General features: G+C 46.1%; 1 protein-coding gene across 1 annotated transcript; it reads left to right on the plus strand.

The window, feature by feature from the left end:
* Positions 1-6,003: 6,003 nt before the first annotated feature.
* On the plus strand, positions 6,004-23,212 carry TEKTL1 (tektin like 1). Its single transcript, XM_082457808.1, has 6 exons — positions 6,004-15,323; positions 16,848-16,952; positions 21,084-21,282; positions 21,670-22,067; positions 22,156-22,269; positions 22,812-23,212. Exons 1-6 carry the CDS (start codon positions 14,634-14,636, stop codon positions 23,058-23,060), a joined length of 1,755 nt encoding a protein of 584 aa, XP_082313934.1. The 5' UTR covers positions 6,004-14,633; the 3' UTR covers positions 23,061-23,212.
* Positions 23,213-25,217: the final 2,005 nt, after the last annotated feature.

Here is a 25,217-nt window from a genome sequence, read left to right on the forward strand (position 1 = left end):
ATGCATATTACTAAGTAAAAGAAGCCAATCTGAAAAGGCTACGTACTATAGGATTCCAATTATATGGCGCTGTGGAAAAGGCAAAACTACAGAGTCAGTAAAAAGATCAGTGGTTGGCAAGGATTAGGGGAAAGGAAGGGATGAATAGATGGAGCACAGAGGAGTTCTAGGGCAGTGAAACTACTCTGTAAGATAGTATAGATGGATACATGCCTTTATACATTTTTCCAAACCCTTAGAACATACAACACTAAGAGTGAACCCTAATGTAAACAGTGGACTTTGGGTGATAATGACCTGTCAATGTAGGTTCATCAGTTGTAACAAACACACTACTTTGGTGGGGACTTTGAGAGGTAGGAAGGCTGTGCACGAGTAGGGGCAGGATGTGTATGAGAAATCTCTGTACCTTCTGCTTAATTTTGCTGTGAACGTAAACTGCTCTAAAAAATTGTCTCTAAAAGAAAATACTCCAATTAAAATCGGAGCAAAATAAAGACATGCACTCAAGAGTTGTGATTTAATCACATGAAATTTTTATATAAATTTATTTATTTATTTATTTTTGGCTGCGTTGGGTCTTCGTCGCTGCGCACAGGCTTTCTCTAGTTGCGGCGAGCGGGGGCTACTCTTCGTTGCGGTGCACGGGCTTCTCATTGCGATGGCTTCTCTTGTTGCGGAGCACAGGCTCTAGGCATGTGGGCTTCAGTAGTTGTGGCACATGGGCTCAGTAGCTGTGGCTCACAAGTTCTAGAGCGCAGGCTCAGTAGTTGTGGCGCACGGGCTTAGTTGCTCTGCGGCATGTGGGATCTTCCCAGACCAGGGCTCGAACCCGTGTCCCTTGCATTGGCAGGTGGATTCTTAACCACTGCGCCACCAGGGATTGCTTCATCAAGGTCATGATAAAGCAAAACTGGCTTTCGTTGTGTTTTTTAACCACTAGGGTGCAGCAGCAAAGAATATAACAATTCCTAGCACAGGTTGGTGTTGCTGCCTGGATCCATGCTAAAATGTTACAATTGTTACCATTGCTTTTGTACCATCAGTGCATAGATTACCATAGTGAAAAAAGCAAATAATATCCTAGTAAATTAGGGTATCCTAATACCTTAAAAAATTAGCATGAAAATAGTTTTGACCACGTAGACCCCCTGAAAGAATCTCAGGGATACCACACCTTAGGGTTCTGCAAGACTACACTTTGCAAACTGTTGTCAGATGGTGATAAGCCCCATGGAAAAAAATCATCAGGAAAAGAATGTATGAAGGGTAGGGAAGGAGTAACATTCTTTATTGGGTAAAGGTCTGGGTGTGAAGGTGATATTTGAGCAAAGGCACAAGGGAGATAAGGGAGAGAGCCATGAGGATATCTGGAGGAAGAGCAATCCAGGCAGAGGGAACAGCAAATGCAAAGGCTATGAGCAGGACGTGCCTGGGGAGTTTGACACACAGCAAGGACGGTAGCATGTGCATCTCTCCCCAACATATTCCAACAGGCTATTCAAAATCTACCTGTCCCCAGCTAGGAAGCCTTTGGGAAGCAAATCAGGGAGCCTAGTCTGGGCCCAGGCAGAGCCTGCCCTTTTTGGATCCACATGACCTGAGCTATTCTGTATGTACCAAGAACCCACTCTATGCCAGGCACTGCCCGGGTACTCTCCCTACACAGTATTAAGGGTACTGCACCTGGAATCAGGCTACCTGAGTTTGGATTCCATCCATTCCCCCAATAATTAGCTCTGTAGGCTTACAACAGGTTGCTTTACTTCTCCAAGCTTCAGTTTTCCTATCTGTAAAATGGGAATGCTCACAGCCTTTGCATCTGTAGAGTTGCAGTGAGGGTTACATGAACCAGAAGATAGGACCTTCTGATAAGATAAGATAAGATCTGGAGATCTAATGCACAGCGTAGTGATTATCATCAACAATTCTGTGTTATAAACTTCTAAGTTGCTAAGAGAGTAGATCTTAAATGTTCTCACTACAAAAAAAGAAATGATAATTAGGTGATGTGATAGAGGTGTTAGCCAATGCTATGGTGATACTCATATCGCAATATATAAATGTATCAGATCAACATGTTGTACACCTTAATCCTACAAAATGTTATATGTCAATTATATCTCAGTTTTTAAAATGAAGCATACATGAAGGGATCAATAAAAATTAGCTGCTATTAGAGACTGAAGGAAACATGGAGGCAGGAGGGATGAGACTGGACAGTAGGACACAAAGAGGAGCAGGGGCAAAAGGAAGGGACACAGAGTGAAGGCAGGAGAAGCTAGAAGTGGGCTGATGGGGTTGATGTGCAAGAATGGAAAGCAGGCGGTTAGGAGAGAGTCAAGGATGTGTGAGAATGAGTTTGGATGATGCGGGGTGGGAGCAGCAGGAAGGGGCAGCACTCAGGACTCAGGGTGGGCGTGGAGGAGTGGGTCCTCAGAGGTAGAGCCAAGGAAAGATGAGTTTAGAAAAGAGGATCTGGGTCCAGAAAGATAAAATAGAAAGAAAAGGACACAATGAAAAAAGAAGGTCCTCACCTTGGGCACTCAAAATGCCATCATGCCCCGTGGTCCTCTGCTAGTATGCAATAAAAACATCATTTTAATAAAGAGCATGGTATCAGCATCATAGCACAGACAGGAGAGCATTTGTTATTAAAATAAAAAAGATTGGAATCCAAAACCAAAATTAGCTGCTATAATTCTTCAGGGCTTGGATGAGGTTGAGGCAAGTGAAGCACTCACCATGGGTACAAAATGTATGAGGCAGCATTGATGCATGTTATAACGTAGATCAACCTCGAAACCATTATGCACAATGATAAAATCCAGACACAGACGTTCACATATTGTATGGTTCTATTTATATGAATTGTCCAGAACAGGCAAATAGAAAGCAGATTAGTGGTTTCCCGGGGCTGGGGGTGGGTGTCCTTTAGAGAGGATTAAAATGTACAGTACTAGATAGAGATGATGGTTGAACAATATTGTGAATGTGCCAAATGCCACTGAATTGTACTTTTTTTTTAGTTTTAATATTTTTTATTGAAGTATAGTTGATTTACAATGTTATGTTAATTTCTGCTGTACAGCAAAGTAATTCAGTTGTATCTATAATATACATATTATAGATATAATATTTTTATATATTTTTTTATATTCTTTTCCATTATGGTTTATCATGGCATACTGAATACATTGTGTTGGCCCAAAAGTTCTTTCGGGTTTTTGTAACATCTTACTGTGATATACAGTAGGACCTTGCTGTTTATCCATTCTATATATAAAAGCTTACAACTCCCACTCCATCCCTCCCCCAACCCCCTCCCCCTTGGCAACCACCAGTCTGTTCTCTATGCCCGTGATTCTGTTTCTGTTCCATAGATAGGTTCATTTGTGCCATATTTTAGATTCCACATATAAGTGATTTCATATGGCATTTATCTTTCTTTCTAACTTATTTCATTTAATATGATAATTTCTAGTTACATCCATGTTGCTACAAATGGCATTATTTCATTCTTTTTTATGGCTGAGTAGTTGAATTGTACTCTTTGAAATGGTTAATTTCATGTTGTTTGAATTTCACCTCAATTTAAGGAAAAGTAAAGGAGTGCCAAAAAAACTCGATATTTAATATAAATAATATTTCAATGCAATATTTTTAAAAATCAAAATTAATGCAAAAAATCCACAATGAACAAAATATCAACATTTCAGATAAAGACAGGATCAGAATTCCTGGTTTTTCCTTGTGCTTCAGACTTCCATATGGCTCAGCTCAACACTCTTACTGATTTCTGTCTTTAACATTTTGATATTTTGCTTACCATGGATTTTTGCATTAATTTTGTGTGACTTTTAAATTATTCACATTGGAATATTATTTATCTTTTTTCTCAGAGAATATCTTTATTATCTCTGAATGGGGAAAAGATAAGATAACCATATCCCCAAATAATTTATAAAGAAAAAAACTGACTTATTTCATTATTTCAAAATTACAGTTACACACAGACTCACTGTGTATCTCATTGCCCTATTCTTTTTTTTTAACCATTTTACTGAGGTAAAATGACATGTAAAAATCTGAACGTATTTAATGTATACAACCTGATGAGTTTAGGATCAAGTATACACCCATGAAACCATCACCACCAACAAGGCCATAAACATATCTATCACTTCTCAAAGTTAATATTCCAATAATAATATTCTAATATTATTTATCTCAATTACAGAGGTTTTTTTGGCTCTCCTAAACATTTTACAGCCCAGGTGAGTGCCTCATTCTCCTCACCCTCAGCCCGGCCCTGTGTCTCTCTCTCATTCCTTCAATAAGGGAAAGGCTACTGGCTCCCTTTTATAGGTGTAAAGGGGGCTCAAAGAAATTTAAGTTACAGCCCACATTGTTAATAAATGGTGTGGCCAGAGTGTGAGCCCCCCCCAGGTCCACTCTGACCACAGGCTCCAGCTCTGGCCCTAGCATTAGGAGGGCAGGCCAGCCCTGATAGAGCATCCCCAGATTGTCCCAGATGATTGCTCCAGCTGTGGGGTGGGGCCTGAGCCAGGGCTGAGCCAAGAGGAGCCTGAGATGGAGGAATCGAGGCTAATTCCTCTGTGGGAAGCACTCCCTATTAATTAATTAGGGCAGAGCTAGCCTGCGGCATCCCCGCAGCCCCCAGAGTCATTAAGGGAGAAAGGGGTCTCATTATCCGCTGGCAGCTTCCCCCTCATCTCCTGGGCTCCAGAGGGAGCAAGGGAGGGGGAAGAGGAAGGCTAGGCCCCCATACTCCGACCCCACCCTCTTTACCAGAGTGGCCTGATAAGCAAAGTGTCTGAAACTACAAGCAGAATTTCAGGGGGGAAGGGAGAAGAAAGTCAGAGATGAAGGTGTAAGTTACCTACCTCCAAAATTCAGCCTGCATTTATGTTTATATGAGATATTCAGAATAGGTAAATCTATAGAGACAAAAAGCAGATTAGTTATTACCAGGAGCTAGAGGGAGGAGGGTATGGGGAGTGACTGCTTTATTGGTACAGGGTTTCCTTTTGGGGTGATTAAAAATTTCTGGAACTAGGTAGTGGTGATACCTGCACAACATTATGAATATACTTAACATCACTAACTGACGACTTTAGGGACTTCCCTGGCGGTCCAGTGGTTAAGACTCCATACTTCCAAGGCAGGGAGTGCGGGTTCGATCCCTGGTTGGGGAACTACGATCCTGCATCCTGCGTGGCACAGCCAAAAAGTTTAAAAAAATTTTACAAAAAGAATAAAACTAACTTATGACTTTAAAATAGTTACAATGGCTATGGTGGTAATCATTTTGCAACATATAAATATATCAAATCAACACATTGTAGACCTCAAACTTACACAATCTTATGTGTCAATTATATCTCAATAAAGCTGGAAAAAATGGCTACAGTGGTAAACCTTAAGTGTGTTTTACAATTTAAAAATCTGTCTCCTTCTAGCTCATGATTATTTATTCAACATTAATGAACACCTGTTTTGTGCCCAGCATTGTACTGGGTGGGGAAGCCCAGCACTGCGCTCAGAGCTCTATCTCAAGGAGAAATGGCCCTTGAGAACTTCCATAATGCCGCCTAAGACACTCTCCATCCTCCCTGCGTTCTGTGTCCTAGGACGCTGACCCTCATGGATCACACCAACAGGCTCCCTTCGCTCTCTGACTTCTGGTTGGATTCTGGCAAGGGAGAGCCTTTCAGGAGGGCAGAGGGATGGAGGAGAGTGAGGCCAGGGTATTTTTTCCCTCAGGTTCCTCCCTACACACTCACTGCAGATGTCTGTGCCCGTAGACTGTAGACCGGGGTCCCCAACCCCCCGGGCCATGTACTGGGTCCGCGGGCTGTTAGCAACCGGGCCGCCCAGCAGGTGAGAGGCGGGCTAGGGAGCAAAGCTTCATCTGCCGCTTCCCACCACTCACATTATCGCCTGAACCACCACCGGCCCCCACCGCCCCATCCGTGGAAAATTTGTCTTCCACAAAACCGGTCCCTGGCACCAAAAAGCCTGGGGACCACTGCTGTAGACCACAGGTCCTGGCAGGTGGCTCTCTCCAAATTCTAGAAGTAACTGCTCCCTCCTCTCTCTCTGCTTTTGCTTCCCACCTCTCCAGAATGTTCTTCCAGGGATGGACAACTGTTACCAGGTGCTGCTAGCTCTGTTACTGTGCCATCCCATGTGGCTTCCTTGCCCTCCGACCACACCTTCACCAAACTCTCCTCAGCTTATCCAGCTTGAGGGTATATCTGCTTCCTGCTGAGACTTCCTCTCTAGAGAGGTATTTAGAAGAGGCAATAAAAAAATAAACAGGCAATGAGTAGACTGTAGTAGTAGAAGTGTCTTCGGTGGCACATCCAGGAGCTGGGGAGCCCCAGCAGCATTGCTGACAGGGAAGAGAGAGAGATGAACAGAGGGCAAATTTTTTAAAGACTTTTTTTATGATTGAGGTAATGCATATTCATTGTAGAAAATTTGGGAAATGCAGAAAGTGTAGAAGGAGACAAAAAAGTTACCGAAATCCTATTCATAATCATCATTAAAATGTTGATGGGAGAAAAAAGAAACAGAAAAAAAAAATGTTGGTGGGTTACTTTCCAACTGGGGATATTTTTCCCAGTTCAAAATTAGAATCATGTCTATATGTTACAATGTGGATGAGCCTTGAGGACATTATGCTAGGTGAAATAAGCCAGAGACAAAAGGACAAATACTTTATGATTCCACTTGTATGAAGCCCCTAGAGCAGTCAGATTCATAAAGACAGAGAGTAGCATGGTGGGTGCCAGGGGCTCCAGGGAGGGGGAATAGGGAGTTAGTGCTTAATGGGGACAGAGTTCCAGTTTGGGAAGATGAACAAGTTCTGCAGATGGATGGTTATGATAGTTGCATGACAATGTGAATGTACTTATGCTTCACTAAAAATGGTGAAGATGGTAAATGTTATGCTGTGTATGTTTTACCACAATAAAAAAGAATAAGAATCATGTCATTTTGGCAGTTTGTTGTTCTGCCTGTCATTATTATGATTTGTCACTGCAACTTAAGCAATTACCTCGATCTGACATGACCTTGGTGGTTTATTTTAGCTTTTCATTTTCTGTCTCCCCCACTGGATGGGAAGGTCCATGAGAGAAAGGGCTTTGTCTTGTCACTCTCTTCTCCTGGTTCTTAGCCCAGTACCTGACACAGAGCAGGTGCTCAGTAAATATTTGTCAAATAATCAATCAATCAATCCATTAGGAAAGACAGATTTTTCTGGTGGACCTTCACATCCTCTCTCCATCTACCTCAAACCTGCTCTGAACCCAAGGAGGCAGATCTTTGTGGACCATATCAGTGATCTCCATGCCTCAGGGTATCTGGTGAGTTTGGTTTGAAGGAGGCCCCAGCAGGAGATGAGAGGAAGGTTAAGATGAAGGTGGGAAACCTAGAAATTAGAAGATGAGCTCAGCCAGCCAGGAGAAGAAATGGCTGATTCTCTCTGGTTCTGCATTTTGAGCATTGAAGAGGTGCTTCCAGTGTGCACAGGTGATAGGAAGTGTTACGTAGAGACAGGCCAGAAGTAATCAGGGGACCCCAGACTTAAAGGGACAGACACCATTATATTAGTTTCCGAGGGCTACCATAACAAATTACCACAAACTGGGTGGCTTAAAAGAATAGGAATTTATTCTCTCACAGTCCTGGGGCCCAGAATTCTGAAACCAAACTGGTTTGACCCTGGGTTGGCAGGGTCATGCTCCCTCCAAAGGCTCTAGGGGAGGATCCTTCTTTGCCTCTTCCAGCTTCTAGTGGTTGCCAGCAATCCTTGGCATTCCTCGACTTGTAAGCATCACTCCAGTCCATGCCTCTTTGCTCACATGGCCATCTTCCTTGTCTGTGTTTCTGTCTCTTCACACAATCTTCTTACAAGGACACTAGTCATTAGATTAAAAGCTCACCCTACTCCAGTATAAACTCATGTTAACTAATTACATCTTCAAAGACCCTATTTCCAAATAAGGTCATGTTCATAGGTACAAGGAGTCTGAACTTCAACATATCTTTTGGGGAAGACACACTTCAACCCACGAAAGTGGGCAAGACCCTTCATCTGTCCTGCCTCCCACCTGATTTGGGTTCCCTCATAAGAAGGACGCTTGGAGGTTGAGCAACCAGAACAGGAATGCCCATGGCAGAAGCAGCAGAAACTCTTTGGCTGGCCCACACATGAATTCAGTCCAAGCATGGTAGGGCCACCATCATTCAGTCATTCAACAAATAAGTATTAAGAAGCTGCTTTGTGCCAGAAACTGGGCTAGGCACCAGGGATTCAGTGATGACTAGGACAGGTGAGGTCCCTGTCAAGGAGCTGATATTTAGAGAGGGAACTGAGAGAATCACAAACTGATGTAGGAGAGATGCAGTACACCATGGCAGTGTGATACTTCAGATGGTCAAGGAAAGGCCCTTTAGGAGATAATACCTGGGCAGAGACCTAAAAGATCAGAGGGAGTAAACCATATAAAAATGCAGGTGAAAAACATTCCAGAGAGGGAAGAATATTCCAGAGAGGGGGAAAGCAAGTACAAAGACCATAAGATTAAATAAATTTGAGGAGTCTGAGCACCAGCATGGCTTCATGATCCAAGGACAAAGTGATGGGATAGGGGGAAGAAAAGGTAGACCAGATGGTAAAGAACTGGAATTCTGTAGATCATGGTAAGGAATTTGGATGCTATTCTAAACTTGAGGCTCATCTCACTAAACCTACCCATTGGTCTTAAAGCCACAGTCATCCTAACCAAATAAGTGATACCCAAATCCACTAATGTGGATGAGATTTTCCAGGGAGAAGGCGATGGATGAGAAGTGAATGGAGAATGGAAATCTAATGTATTAGCTAGCTATTGCTGCATAACAAATTATCCCAAAACTTAGCAGCATAAAACTTAAAACAACACATTTATTACATGGGTCTCTGTGGGTCAGGAATCTGGGCAGAGCTTAGCTGGGTCTTCTGGCTCAGGGTCTCTCACCAGGCTGCAGACAAGATGTCAGCCAGGTCATCTATCTAGTCTCAAGGCTAGACTGGGGTAGGATATGCTTCCAAGTTTACTAATGGGGTCGTTGGCAAGATTCAGTTCTTCACAAATATTGGACTGAGAGTCTTAGGTCCTCAGTGGCTAATAACCAGAAGTTCCCTCAGTTCCTTGCCATGTGGCCTCTCCTTTTCTGAAAGAGTGAGCAAGACAGAAGCCATGATCTCTTTATAACCTAATCTCAGAAAGGGCATCCTATCACTTTCACTATATTCTATTGGTTAGAAGTGAGTCACTAGGTTCAGCCCACACTCAAAAAGAGGCAATTACACAGGGCATGAAGATCAGTGGTGGGGACCACTAAGAGCCATCTTCAAGACTGCCTAACTCACCTAAAGAACACTCAGTATTTGAGGGTGGATGGCAGACAACCAGCCAGTGAAAGACCAAGACTAAAGGCAAAAGGGAAGAGTGTGAAAGAGTATAGGGGAGGATATTCAAGTTTCAGGTGGATGATAATTTCAAATACTGCCTAGAGGTCAAGTTGAATGGGATGGAAAAGAAACTAGGAATTGGTCAGTTGCAGGAGGACACTGATAACCTTTGCCTAAACCATTTCAGAGGACTGATGGGGGCTAGAGACATACGGACTAGTCTTTATCCCTCACTGACCAGCACGGTCACCACCTCTGCAGGAGGTGACCAGGAAAAACCAGGAAGAACCTCCTCTCCCAGCCTGGGACTTCCCACAGTCTCCTGACACCTCCCGCAGGAAAGCGACCTCATTTCTCAAAGACAAAACTGATTCTAGGTCATATCCCCCTGGAACAAGAGACCAACTGATGTGATTATCTCCAAGAGAAAGGGGGCACCTACTAAAAGTAGAACCTGGTGCCCCAGAAGGGAAGACATCGGGGAACCTAAAAAAGGGTTTCTGATAATTACCTGCCAAGATTTCAGAGTGAAGGGCATCTCCATGTAACATCAAAAGAAAAAGGAAAGAAAAGCCAGAAGTTTTAGAAGGTCCTCCTTCATACATTCTGCATTTTCACTCTATTCAATGCAAGGGCAGACTTCTGCTCCCCACCTTGTAGGACTCATTATATAGAACAGGTGGTCCCAGCAAAGATGGCTACAAAAAGGAATTTCTTTAAAGTGTTCTTCGTTATAAAAATCAGAGAGCTAATTTTACAAGTATTATTCCCCACTGGCCTGAGTTAGAAATATTTGAGCTTTAGTATGTTGGGAGGAGGGAGATGTGTATACCTGTAACTATATATATGGAGGGGGGGAGATAGGGAAATGGCTAGAGTGAAATCAAAACATGTTCAGAATAGTTATCTCTGGATGGTAAAATTACAGATGATTCTTATTCCCCTCATCATATTTTCTGTGTTTTACACAATGTGCATACATTATTTTCATATCATGAAAATAGATTTATCTGTTAGCTTGAGAAGGTATTTGGGGTTGGAGAGTAGTGAAACATTTTCCCAGCCCTCAACTCATGTATGTAAGTGTTTCTGTAGCATTTTTTAAACTTCATTATTTCTGTTCAGCCACACATAGTTCAATCTCTTGGAGACTGAGAGCCAACCCCATCCCTGCTCTGGTTCCTTCCAGGCACCTTCTGTCTTACTGCGTTCATGTTGCTATAACAGAATAACAGGCTGGTGGCTTATAAACAACAGACACTTATTTCTCACAGTTATGGAAGATGGGAAGTTCAAGGTCAAGGTAGTGGCAGATTATGTGTCTGGTGAGAGCTTCCTGGCTCATAGACAGCTTCTTCTCGCTATGTCCTCACATGGTGGAAGGGGTGAGGAAGCTCTCTGGGGTCTCTTTTAAAAGGGCACTGATCCCATTCACGAGGGCACCACCTTCATGATCTAATCCTCTCCCCAAAGCCCCACCTCCAAATACCATCACATTGGGCATTAGGATTTAACATATGAGTTTTGGAAGGACACAAAATTTCAGTCTCTAGCACCTGCCAACCCAGGCTCTGACCAGCAGACTTTGAAAGCTGTGCAGAAGATGGTTCACCTATTCCTAAAAATGGGCATGTGTGTCAGGATAGGGAAAAAAAAAGTGTCCAAAACGGACCACCAAAGCCAGGAATTGGAGGTGAGTTTTAGAAGTTGATATAGTCAAACTTGTGTTGGAAGATGAAAATGAGGAGAAGTTGGCAGACTGAGCAATGGGCAGTAGTATGCACCAATTTCAATGCTCAGACGATGTAATACACACTAGGAGTATATTGGCAAGAACGAGGAGAACCAATTAAAAGCCAGAATGGGACAGACCACACCCTCACCCATCGCCCTAATGAATTTCACCAAAGACCCAAGTTGGAGCCAAAATCCTCCATATGTAGGTCTGATATAGGTGTCCCTCGGGTAGCTTAGCACAAACACTGCCCAATAGATGTGCTCCATACACCAAGCAGCAACCCAATCCAGTGAAATCCTCCAGTTAGCAAAATGGAAGCATTAAAGAACAGAGCAAAGGTGGATGGTTGAGTCCAGAATGTTGTCCCAAATGAGCTATCTCCCTGGTTCTTTGTGAAACCCTCTCTGCATGGCCTGGTATTAAAATAGCTCATTCGTCTATTTATTCAATTAATAAAAATGAAATATAAGCACTTTCATAATGATTACTTTGTGTCAGTTACCATGCTAAGCACGTCCTTCATATTAACTCATTTAATCCATGCCACAATCCTACTATCCTAGTTGACACATGAGGAAACGGAAGCACAGAGAAGTCAAGTGGCTTGCCCAAGATCACACAGATGGCAAGTGTCAGAATCATAATTTGAACCCAAGTCATCTGACTCCAGAATCTTGACCATGGTACTATCCTGACTCTAGTGAAGATCTGTTGAGTCAGATACCATTGGGCCCAGGGGCTAATGTCTGTACTAAACCCACATTCCTGAGAATCCTTGAAACAAGCCTCCATCACCAAAGGTTACCTACCCCCATTTCTTCCTGGTGGGTCTCCAGCATGGCTGACCTGGGAGCCTTCAGTTTTCCATTTATTCCTCCCCATTACTAAATGATCCTTTGATTTTGCAAAGCCAGGGTCATTCATTCCTTTCTCTTCCTTGCGTTTCTCAGTCACTCAATAAGAAAACACTTATTCATTCCTTCACTCATATATTCATTAAATAAATGTTTATTGAGTACTTACTATGAGCCACCATCTGTGTTGGGTGCTGGGATGCAGTGATATATAAAATAGGCAAGGTCACTGCCTTCATGAATCTCACAGTCTGATGGGGAAGGTAGACAAAGGAGACAAGTAAAAAATACATAAAATGTCCATCAATGAATCAATGAGTAAACAAAGTTGCAGTATATAAATATAATGGAATACAGCCATAAAAAAGAATGAAGTACTGATACATGTTACAGGTTGGACAAACCTCAAAAACATCACACTAAGTGAAAGAGGTCCCAGACACAAAATGTCACACAGTGTATGATTAGTTTAAATGAAATATACGAAACCGGCAAATCCATAGAGATAGAAAGTAGATAGTGGTTGCCAGGGGCTGAGGGGAGAGGGGAATGGGAACAAGATTTTATTTGGAGATGATAAAAATGTTTTAGAACCTGGTAGAAGTGGTGGTTGCACAACATCGTGAACGTACTAAATGCCTCTGAATTGTGCACTTCTAAATGGTTAATTTATGAAACTTTCATCTCAAAAAAAAGAAGCAAGTAAAATTATCACAGCATGTGATTGAGGCCATCCATTCCTTCATCCCATGTGTACTGAGGACCTGTTATGTGCCCTGAGCTGTGCTGGGCACTTGAGAGCAAGGTTCCTGCTCTCAGGACTCTTGGATTCTACCAGGGTAGGTGGGGGAGACAAAAAATTTTTTCAGTAAGCAAATAAATGGATAAGACATTTTCAGATAGTAGTGAGTGTTATGAAGACACTATGTAAGGAGACTGTAAGACTAAGGGAGCTGCTTTTGAGTAGTCAAGAAAGACCTGGCTAAGAGGTGAGACCTTCCTGAAGGACACCAAGAACCCAGCCAGGCAAAAATCTTGAAAGAAAGAGATTCAGCCAAAAGGGTAACTGCAAGTACAAAGGCCCTGAGGTAGGAACTAGCATGACATGTTAGAGGAACACAAAGACAGCCAGAGAGACTGGAGCACAGTGCGGAGTGGACCTGGGGGTGGAATGATAGAAGATGAGTTAGTTCGGGGAAGTGACACGTTTGAGTAAAGATCTCAGATTTTATTCTAAGTATAATGAGATTCACTGAAGGGTTTTTAAGCGAGAAAGTGATGTGCTCTAGTTTAAAACATAGTGCTGACTGTAGTGTGGAGAATGAATTTGGGGAGGCAAGGGAGGAGGGGGTAGACAGGGAGACCAGGTGAGTGAGAAATGATGGTGTGAATGAGAATAAGAATGCCGCTGGTAGCAATGGAGAAAAAAAAAAAGATCATATTGGAGGTAAGTTTTGAAGGTAGGACAGGCAAAACTTGCTGATGGATTAGATGTGGACACAAAAAAATTAAGGAAGCTTCCTAAGTTTTTAACATGAGCAACTGGGGTGGATGGTGGGCTAACTATCAAGTCAGAGAACACTAGCAGAGGAAAAAGATCAGGGAGATTAATCAAAAGTGTGGTTTTGGACCTGTCGAGTTTGAGATGCCTATCAATGGCCCAGGTAAAGATGCTACTGCTAGAAGGAAACAAACAAGGTGATGTGATGGAGAATTATGGGGGAGAGATTGAGGGCAATTGTCTCTTTTTCTTCCCCAGACTCTGAGAGGCTTCCTGTGTTGGAGGAATTATACATCATGTAAGTCTTGGTGGGTGGGAAACAAAGTCCTCCTTCCACCATAGAAACAGGAAGTTCAGACATGAGTCACTTTCCTAGCTTCCCCTGTAGCTCAGGCATGATCATGTGACCCAGGCTCAGGCAATTAGATGCAGCCACCTTGGACCCTGGGAACTAAGCAGGCAACAAAGCAGGTACTATAGAGAACTGACTCAGTTGCTGGCCGCAGCAACAGTGCCATTCCCAGGGACAGCCAACCAGCAGCTGAGATTTCTGCAGTGGTAGCCATGGTGTCCTCGAGAGCCACCACGTGTCTTTGTATTTTTTGGCTGTGATTCTGACCGGGAAACCATCTTTTCCTTTGCTGTGGCTTGCACTAAAAATCCTGAGTGATGGGAGAGAGTAGGGCTTAGATATTGCACTAAGGAAAGACTCCTTTAAGATGGTAATATTTAAGCTGGGTTCTGAAGACTGAAAAGGAGCCAGCCATGGGAAGGAGGTGGAAAGGAGTATACTACACAGAAGGAACAGCAAATCTAAACTTTGAAGTGGGAAAGACCTTAGCATGTCCTCAGAGCTGGAAGAAGGCCCGTGTTCCTGGAGGGTAAGAAGCAACAGTGAGAGGTGGGCTAGATGAGGTCGGTTTTCTCAAAGAGCCAGGATTCCAAGCCACGTCTGCCTGGCTCCAAAGCAAAGACTCCATCCAACCCTTCCCTGTAGCCTTTCCCCTCCCCCGCTTTTGGAACTCTGCCTGCGCTGTTGCCACGGTCGTCATGGCGATGGGTGCTCTGCTTCACTCACTCTTCAGGCCAGGAAGCAGTTGCGTGTCGTTGGGGGGTCCCTGCCCCTCCTGGAGAGGACCTCGGGCCAGGCGAGGACACCAAGCAGGGACCATGCCCGTGTTGATACCCCCGGTTGAGCACAGCCAGGACACGCGTGTTGGGCCTCCAGCATGGCGCGAGGCGACCAAGGCCTTGACACAGAAGGCGCACCAGCTGACCGACCGCTGTGGGCAAGAGGCGGTGACCATGTGGCAACCCAAGGACAGCGTGCGGGACCCACACGTGGCGCGCCACCTCTGCCGGGCCGCCTACATCCTGCCCTGGCGCTTCCGCGTGGAGATGCTCAAAGGTGGCAGCACCATGGAGAAGCCACCGCCGGGTGAGGGCGTTACGTTGTGGAAGGGCAAGATGAAGCCGCCTGCCTGGCACGCGCGCCTGCCGCTGCCCATACACCGCGACGCGCGGGCCCTGCAGACGGCCGAGGTGGTGCACGCGCACGCTCGTGGGGCGCGCCTCGCTGCCGCCCGCCTCAGCCGCGCCCAGCACCAGATCAATGGGCAGCTGCGGCTGCTGCAGCGCCAGCGGGAGGCTACCGACCACAGGCTCAGCGAAGTGCGCAAGGCACTGCTTATTAACCAGCAGAGCGTCAAGCTGCGGGGCTACCGGCCCAAGTCTGAGAAGGTGGGACCACCATTCCCCCCAGCCCAGTCGCAAAGACTGAGGCCTCCGCTCCCAGATGCTCAGCCTGGGCAAAACCCACCCTATAGAGAGAACTCTCCAACCCGTCCCAGCTCCATTGAGTGAGAGCACAAGAAAATACCCCCAAGATGAGGTGCCTTTGTTCCCAGCGCCAGCGGCGGAGATCCTCCCAAAGAGATGAGATTCTCAGGCCCCTTGCCCCAGAGGGGGAATCTATCCCAGTCTCCCAGCCAGGGAGAGAAGGTGGGACCCTTGAGTCAGACTAGATGAAATCCTTCCCAAAGAGTAAAATCTACAACCCCCAGCCCAGACATGAAATCACTCACCCAGTCCGTAGGCGCAGAGGGTGAGACCCTCCCACAGGCATGAGACCCTCAGTGCCCCAGTCCCACTGAAAACACACACGAAGCCCCCAGCTGAGCAGCGTGGGTGATGTCCTGGTCCCAACCCAGATGAAACTCTCCTCAAAATGCTTATTTTTAAAACCCTAACCAAAGTCCCCCACCAGCCTCAGCGAGTGAGAACCCCTCCCGGGGCCTCACCCAGGGGGAAAGGAGCAGATTTTGCCTAAAGATTGAGACCCTTGGACTCCCAGCCCCTGCACCTGAGACTTAAGCCCCTAGCCAGGGGGAAAGGGTGAGAGCCCTAGTCCCAGCCCTGGTGAAATCCTCCCCCTAAAGTGAAACCCCAGACCCCCACCCCAAAAGGGGAGAATATTCCAGCCTCCCTGGGGAGAGATGAGACCCCACCCACAGAGGGGGATTCCTAGTCCCAGCCCCCAGATCCAGATAGTGACACCTCAAGAAGGCAAACCCTCATCATCCCTATGATGAGACTCCTCCACTTCTAGCCAGGGAGAGAAGATAAGACCATCACCAAGGAAGGGGGACCCTCAGCCCCAGAAAGTGATGATGACCTTTCCCCAGGTTAAGTCACTTCCATCCCAGCTCACTGGGCTCCTACCTGTAAAAGGGAGAAGCCCCCAGCCCCGCTCTCTAGAGGGTAAGACCTACCCCAAGTGAGAGCCCCCTAAAAGGTAAAGCCTTCTCAGAGAGTGAGATCCCCAAAAGGCGAGAGTGCCCCCAACTCCATTCCCCAAAGCCAGAGTTTATGAGGTTGGCAAACCCTCTACTACCCTGGAAGGAGAACTCTCCCTCCAGCCCTCTCCCAAAGGTGTGAGTCTCTCGGGCTTCCCTGGTGGCGCAGTGGTTGAGAATCTGCCTGCCAATGCAGGGGACACGGGTTCGAGCCCTGGTCTGGGAGGATCCCACATGCCGCGGAGCAACTAGGCCCGTGAGCCACAACTACTGAGCCTGCGCGTCTGGAGCCTGTGCTCCGCAACAAGAGAGGCCGCGACAGTGAGAGGCCCGCGCACCGCGATGAAGAGTAGCCCCCACTTGCCGCAACTAGAGAAAGCCCTCGCATAGAAACGAAGACCCAACACAGCCATAAATTAATTAATTAATTAATTTAAAAAAAAAAAAAGATTCTTTCCTTGTTTTCCAGATCCCTGACAAAGCTGACAGGATGCTTACCTGGGAGAAAGAGGAACTAAAGAGAATGAAGAGGAAGATGGAGAAAGATATGGAAAAATCAGAGGCCCTGCTCAAGGTTGGGAATACCTGGGGCCACTTTAAGGGAGCTGTACGGGGACCCTTGGCCACCTAATGGGCAAACTGCTCTAACCTTGGGGACTGTAGCAACAGTAAATCCCTCGACCCACACAGCCGCCCCACCCTGACCTGACATTCACTGTATTTCCACTTTATGGAATGGAAAGACTGGAGCTCTGAGAGCTGGAGTTGGGCCTCAAAACAGCAATGAACATCCGCCTCTGTGCCAAGCCCTGTGCAGTCATTAGGTCTTTAAAATTCTCCTGTGAAATAGAACTATGATCCCCTCATTAGAGATGGGGAAATTGAGGCTCAGAAAGACATGGCCTCACCCAAAGCATGGAGCTAGCCAGTGGTAGGGCTGTGGTTTCAGCTCAGGTGTCTTTTTTTTCCAGCTTTAGCAAGATACAGTTAACAAATTTAAATTGTGTATATATTTAAATGTACAAATTGAGGGTTTGATATATGTGTACACTGTGAAATAACCACCATAATCACCTCGTGTGTGTGGTGAGAACACTTAGCAAATTTCGATTATAAAAGACAGTATTAAAAAAAAAAAAAAAAAAAAGACAGTATTGTTAACTATAGTGACATTAGATCCCCAGAACTTAATCTTGCATAACTGAAACTCTGTACAACTGGACCAACATCTCCCCATTTCTCTCTCCCCTCAGCCCCTGACAACCACCATTCTAATTTCTCCCTCTCTGAATGTGACTATTTTAGATTCCACATATAAGCGAGACCTTTCTGTATCTGGCTTATTTCAGGTAGCATAATATCCTCCAGGCTCATCCATGATGTCACAAATGGCAAGATTTCCTTCTTTTTTAAGACTGAATAATATTTCATTATATATTACATATTATTATATACTATAATATATTGATATCTACATAATTTATTAATTATTAATATATTATTGCTATATATTATTAGTATAGTAATAGTATTAATACAATATAGTAATATTGCTAGTACTGGTAATTACTACTATTATTATATTACTGTATTATATATTATATCACATTTTCTTTATTCATTCATCTGTCAACAGACATTTAGATTGTTTCTATGTCTTGGCTGTTGTGAATAATGCTGAAATGTACATGGGAGCTATTTCTCTTCGAGGTCCTGATTTCCTTTGGATATGTACCCAGAAGTGGGAGAACTTCCTCATGATTCAACTCAGACGTCTTGAGCTCTTTACACTGTACTATGTGCTTGCCTCTGTCAGCTCCAGCCAGACATGGTCTCTCACTGAATCCTTCACTCTTGCAACAAGGATTTCCTTATGAGATCACTAATGGAGATGGGAGAGTACTTATGTTTCATGGAGCCTGTGTGTAATTTTGACTCTTCCATTTGACAAATATTAATCCAGTACCCTGGTGTCCCAACCACCATGCTTGGCATTGGGGACAAAGTTGTGAACAGTACAGAACTGGCCTTGCCCTCAAGGAGTTCATATTATAGGGGCATTCAAAGAAGGGACCAGCCAGGGTTGGGAGAGTGGAGTTGGGGGAAAGAATTTAGGAGCTGGTGCACCTACTGTCCGTGGTGCTGAACCTTAATTGCACTCAACCTACGGCACCCCCAGGCCGCTGTCATATTCCTTTAAATCTGGTGATCCTGAAAAATCCTTCAAGGAAGCCTGAAACAGACAAGGGAGAAGACCCTGTGGCCCCCTTAGGGAAGGGCTTGCAAGAGAGAAAGGGAAATTGGGAGGTGGGAAAAGACAGACAGATATAAACCCAGGAGAAAAATGTTCACACCAAATAGACATGTTTCAACTTAAAATCATGAACTCAGATCTCAAATTGACACTCAGAGCTTTCCCAGAGATCTCACCATGTGTCTCTAGAAGGCTTGCTGTCCCACTGTGCAAGTTATTTCATACCTTCTCTTCCTTCAGATCTCTCCAACCCCCTGCTCTTTCTTCATTCTCAATGAATGACCCCAATGCATGGAAACCACTGAAGAAAACTTGTCTCATTTTTCCTGTGCCAGTCCTATAATTCTGTCTACCTGCCAAACCTACCTTCTCCCCTTCTCCTGCATCATCAATATTTCTTTCTTTATTGGATCATTCTCACCAGTGAACAAATGGGGGGTTATCCTTTAATGGATACAGATCTATTTGGGATGGTGAAAAGTTCTGAAAATGGACAGTGGTGATGGTTGCACATTGTGAATATACTTAATGCCACTGAACTGTACACTTAAAATGGTTTACTTGGCAAATTTCTATGTCTATTTTACCACAATAAAAAAAAAAAACTTATTTTGATCCCATGCACCCTTTCAGATAATCCCCATTTCTCTGATTCACTCACTATCCAATCTTATCTGCACATGCTGACCCTCTCACTTCCTTTGGTCAGGAACTGGATCATTTTTCCCCACTGCATCCCTGCCACCTGGCACACTGCCCAGCATATAGGAAGGGCTTAATGAATATTGGAGTTCCTTAATGAATGAAAGACTTTTTAAATCCATTTTTTACCTAAATGGATGAATCTCAATGATACGATATTCAGCAAAAGAAGCTGGACATTAAAAGTACACACTGTATGATTCCATTTCTATGAAGTTCTAAATTTCAAAAGCTTTTTCTTAAAGAGTCAGGTAGTAAATTGTTTAAGCTTTGTGTGCAACACGGTCTCTGTCACAATTACAGATGGTCCTCAACTTACAGTGATTCAACTTATGATGGTGCAAAAGTGATACACATTCAGTAGAAACTGTAATTCAAATTTTGAATTTTTATCTCTTCCCCAGCTAGCAATATGCAGTACGATACTCTCTCATGACGCTGGGCAGCAGCAGTGAGCCACAGCTCCCAGTCAGACACTGGGTAAATAACTGACGCCCTTATAGCCATTCTGTACCCATGCAACCATTCTTTTTTCATTTTCAGTACATTATTCGATAAATTACATGAAATAGTCAACGGATACACTTATAGCCATTCTGTGCCCATACAACCATTCTTTTTTCATTTTCAGTACAGTATTCAATAAATAACATGAAATACTCAACACTTTGTTATAAAACAGGCCTTGTGTTAGATGATTTTGCCCAACTGTAGACTAATGTAAGTGTTCTGAGCACGCTTAAGGTAGGTTAGGCTAAGCTATGATGTTTGGTAAGTTAAGTGTATTAAATGCATTTCAACATACTATTTTCAACTTACAGTGGGTTTACTGGGATGTAACCCCGTCGTAACTCGAGAAAGATCTATACTTAATTTGGCCAGTGGAGCACAAAAACAGCCAGAAACAATATGTACGTGAATGAGCACGGCCATGTTCCAATGAAGTTTTATTTACAAAACCAGATGGCCACTCCAAAGGCTGTAGTTTACTGAGCCCTTAACTAATCTACTAGGCAGCTTAGTGGGAAAGAGGTACAGGGCATCACGGAAATTTCTGAGGTGATGGAAATATTCTATATTTTGATGAATGTGGTGTTTATATGGATATATATATGAAGTCTTCTGTTTTAATATGACTTTCAAATAATCACAAATATCTAAGGAATGCAATATATTTTATAATAGTGGAAGTAGGATTTGGGTAGGGATGGGGGTCCAGATGAAGTAGAGCATGGAAAGAGGAACTCTGAAGACAGCTGAGGGTGCTTCATACTGAGTAGAAAAGAGGAAGGGAGACCTGGAGACTAGGGGTGGGGGTGGGATAAGCCCTGAATGCAATTGAGGAGAAGGGATGGCACAAGAAGACCAAAGTGTAGGTACAGCTAAATACCTCTCCACTTCACAGATGGGGAAATTGATGGGGGAGGGGCTTTCTCAGGGTGCCAGAGCAGAGCCAGGCACAGAACCCAAGCAGCTAATACTGGGAACAGGAAAGCTGCCACCTGCCCCTACTGTTCCTTACTCCCCACCCGGGGACCACTGAAGGCTTCTGGACAGAGGCTGAGAGTATTGGGCGTCTGAGCTTCCACTTGAAAACGGGTTGCTCCTTTCCGGCTGCAACAAGAAACGGAGAAAGTCAATTTGGAGGCAGAAACACTTGGCAGCCGCTAGCTGAGAGATCACGGGTCACTTCCCCCAATCCCCCAGCTTACAATTGACCTCTGCCTCTCTCTCCTTCCTCGCTCCCAGACCCTGGCCTCCTGCCGCGACACTCTGGTCTTCTGCTGTAAGGAGAGGCTCCAAGCTGTGGAGCTAATGAACCAGCCGCTGGACAAGGTTCTGGAGCAGGCCGGCCGCCACTCTTGGGTGAACCTCTCCCGAGTTCCCACCCCGCGCACTCAGGGCCTGAAAACCCCGCCTCCAGACCCTGTGGGCACCTATACCCCAGGTAAAACCCCACAGAAAGGAGTCCCCTATAGTGGGTTTCCTTGGTACCCACCTCTCCCCCACTTCTCGGCTGCCGCCTTCCCCGGGTAACTGCCCCCCTCGACCAAGAGAGAGGGCTGCCAGTCTCCAGCAGAGCGCACGTTCTTGATTAGCTCTTTCCCCTGCGCACTCCTGCTTCCCACACTGCGACTCGTTCAGTCACTCCCTGACGCTACTCATACTAACCCCGCTATTGGCCCCTCCCCTGGACTTTCTCCCAGTCCCTCAGTAAAGCCCCCTTGCCCAGGGCCCACCATCACCTGAGAATAGAGAGGGGGACGCAGAAAGCCAGGATTGGGAAAAGGAGACCCTGACACCCCACACGCGTCCCCCCTCCCCACTCCGTCAGAGTGCGCCGCGGCGCTGTGCGAAGCCAAGCGACTGTTAATGGAGTCCAAGGACGCTTTGCTAGACATGGCAAAGAACGAGGAGGACATCCGAGGGCAGCAACAGCAGATAAGCGACCGCGTGTGCGCCTCGCTAGCGCAGAAAATGCGCGAGACCTTGGAGCTGAAGGTGGGCCCCGCCGGCGCCGCTCCGAGCTGGCGGCTGGAGTCTAGGATGCTATGGTACCGAGGAGGGAGAAGGGGGACGCAGGAGGAGAGGGGACAGGAAGCCGATGTGATTCTCCCTGTGCTCCCACCCACCCAGGATAGACTGAACATGACCTTAGGACTAATGAGGGGAACTATCCACCGGTGCACGAAATTCAACCAGGAGATGTACATCACCCGCGGCCTCGTCAAGGTATGGTTTGGGAAAAGGGTCTGCGGGGATGCGGCCAGGGGCGTCGGGTAGGCTGGGCCTCACGGCTCTACGCACCACACTCCGCCAGGGTCCTCTGTCAGAGAGTCACCTGGAGACTCGAGAGAAACTGGACAGACCTCTGGTTCGCATGTATCAGAGACACGTGGGCACCCAACTCCCGGAGGCCACGCGCCTCGCCCAGGTAAGCCCCTGCCCTTCCCCCTTCCGCGCCTGCCCACCCTCTCCAGGCGCGGCCCTGCCCTGGTAAGACTCCTTTCTCAAGCACACTTAGCCCAGGTCAGACCCCCTCACTCAGGTCTGTGAGTCCTTCAAACTCCTCGACCAGAAGGATGATCTTCAATACCCACACCTGTCTCAAATAAGTCCCCTCAACCTCAGCTCCAACTCTGTCCAAGGTCCGCTCCTCCCCTCATCTGCAGGTGCATCCCCTCCTTCATACGCGCCCTGTCACAGGTCCTTTTCCAAGTACATTCCGGCCCAGGTGTGTAGCTCCCAACCCCCTTCGAGGCTCGCCCCTCCTAGCTGTGCTCCTTCCCACGCGAGGCCCTTTCACACGCACACCCGACTCAGATGTGCCCCCCACCCACCCGGCAATCTGAGGCCCGTCCCCTCTTCAGCTGTTGTCCTTTCACACGCACACCTGGCCCAGGTGTGTCCTCGCATCCCAGATAGCGCCTCGCTCCGCCTCGCCTGTCTCTCGACACGGCCCCTCCCCGTCTCCAGGGCACTGACAAACTGCAGCGCCGCATCTCGCATGTGGAAAAGAACCTGGAGGAGCTGCTCTCCATGCGCAGGAACCTCACCTGGAGCCTCAACTGCAAGAAGATCGGGCAGGACGTGGACTACAGCGTGGTGCGCTTGCGCCTCCGCCAGCGGCACCCGCACGTGTGCTACGAGCAGGCGCAGCGCCTGGTCAACGACCGGGACCCACGCACGCCGCCGCGCGCGCAGTCCAGCGTCGCCCGCAAGTGACAGGCGCACCGTCGCCCCAGTCGGCCACAGCCCAGCGGCCCTCCCTCTCTCCTGACCCACCCTCTCTCCGAGCTCCCTCTAGCAGAATTATAATTAAAAATAACCTAATAATTACCACTTATTAGGCACTTACTGGTCACTTACCCTACAACACTTTATAGGTGGTGTATCCTGGAAGTTAATAGAATGGATTTGGCCACCATAGTTCTAGGGTTCAAATCCTGGCTCCCCGATTTCAGATTGTGTGGCCTTAGGCAAGTCACTGTTCCTCTCTGGCCTCAGTGTCTCCGACCTGTAAAATGTAGAATTACAGCATTCAACCTCGAAGCCTTGTCATAAGGATAGATGAGTTCATACATTTAAGACCTACAGAATGGTGGCTGCATATAAAATATCCTCGACTGCAGGTGAATTGTTATTCCCATTTTACAGTTAAGGAAGGTGAAGCACGGTGAGGTTAAGCAGATGCCCAAGGTCATGCAGCTAGTAAGTGGAAGAGCTGGAATTTTAATACCTAACTCTACAGCCTGCTCTCTAAGCAGAACTCGGATTCTGCCTTTCTTGACAAAACACACACACACAGGGATGAAGCTTCCCTTGGAGCTCTCTCTAGTGGAGGCTGTTTATATTCCCAGACCCCAAGCAACTCCAGAGCAGAGGTGGAATTGAGCCCTGCCTGCTTCCCATTGCCCTTTTCTCCATTTACCTGGGGGAGGGGATACTTCAAAATTCACAGCATCCTTTATTAAGCCCCTATAAAGTGCCGGGTTCTGAACCAGGTGCTGAGAGTGCAGCAGTGAGCAAGGCTGACATGGTCCCTGCTCTCAGGGAGCTCACAAGTTGATCAAGTGCAGCCAATATCTTCCTTTTGGATGCAGCTCTAGTGTGGTCTCCTACAGGAAGCCCACCTGACTGCACCCACCCATTCAGGCATAGTTCAATTTCTCCTCTCTGTTCTCTTGGACACCCTCCCATCACAGAACTCTTCACACCAAGCTGTGATAATCACCTGCTCTCATAGGAAGATTCCAGCGTGTGGTGTACATAGAATAAGGGGTGTTCATTCAAGCCACAAATATTTCCCAAGCAACTGCTTCATGCCAGGGACTGTGTTAGGTGCTGGGGATACAGCAAGGACCAAATCACACATGATTCCTCTCTCATGAGACTGGCCATGCATATGCTAAAAATCATCCTCACAAATATGATCCTTTTGGCAAAGTCACATGGTCACAACCGAGCCCAGTCAACATTTGACAGAGAAGGAAATGAAGTTCAGGAAGGTGAAATCATTTGCCCAGGGTCATAGAGCCAGCAAGGGACAAAGCAGGATTTAAACCTGGGTGTGAATCCATGCTCGCTCTCTCTTGCTCCAGACGACAAGCATCCGTGGGCTCACCATGACAACCGAGTGTAGATGGAGCAAGTTATGCTCGTTTGGCAGGAAAATACACAGAAAAAAGGGAGAGCTGCGTGCCCAGGATCACAGAGCTGAGGAGTAGGGCTGGGGGTTCAAACCAGCAGTATCTGACTCAGAGTCCTTGGGCATCACAGCCAGCTCCCTTATCTCAAGAGGGACTGCACAGCCTGGGGATCATCAGGGGCTCCCTGGGGTTCTAATTTCCCTGGGATTCTAATTTCCCTGGGAATGTTCTTCAGGCACTTCCTCCCTGTACCCATCAGGATGCCAACAGGAAGCAGATAGCACACACAATTTGAAGGAATTTTAACAAAGAAACAACAGCTGATCCCCATGACTCTAAGATTCTGTATTTGTGAATTCACCTAACTCACTCAGGTTTATTCGAAACCCCCAATACCGTGGCACTTCCCCGATCATTTGAGAGCGTGCACAGAGCAGTAGAAGACTTTTGCGTCCAGACCACACAATCCCAGAAGGTACAGCAAGGCAAGGCTCTGCCTTCCTGTTTCAGGTCTCATCCCTAAACAAGTGTCCTTTTCGAGTCTACTTTTTGGCACTTTTTTTTGTATTTTGGGGCTTTTCGCTGGTGATTTCACTGTTTTAAACAGCTCCTAATCATCATGCCAAAGTGCTGTCTCGTGTTCCTAAGTACAAGAAGGCTGACACGTGCCTTACAGAGAAAATGCGTGTGTTACACAGGTTCACTTCAGGCATAAGTTATAGCGCTGTTGCCC

Source organism: Balaenoptera physalus, assembly GCF_965194825.1.
Source record: "Balaenoptera physalus genome assembly, chromosome: 3".
Taxonomy (NCBI): Eukaryota; Metazoa; Chordata; class Mammalia; order Artiodactyla; family Balaenopteridae; genus Balaenoptera; species Balaenoptera physalus.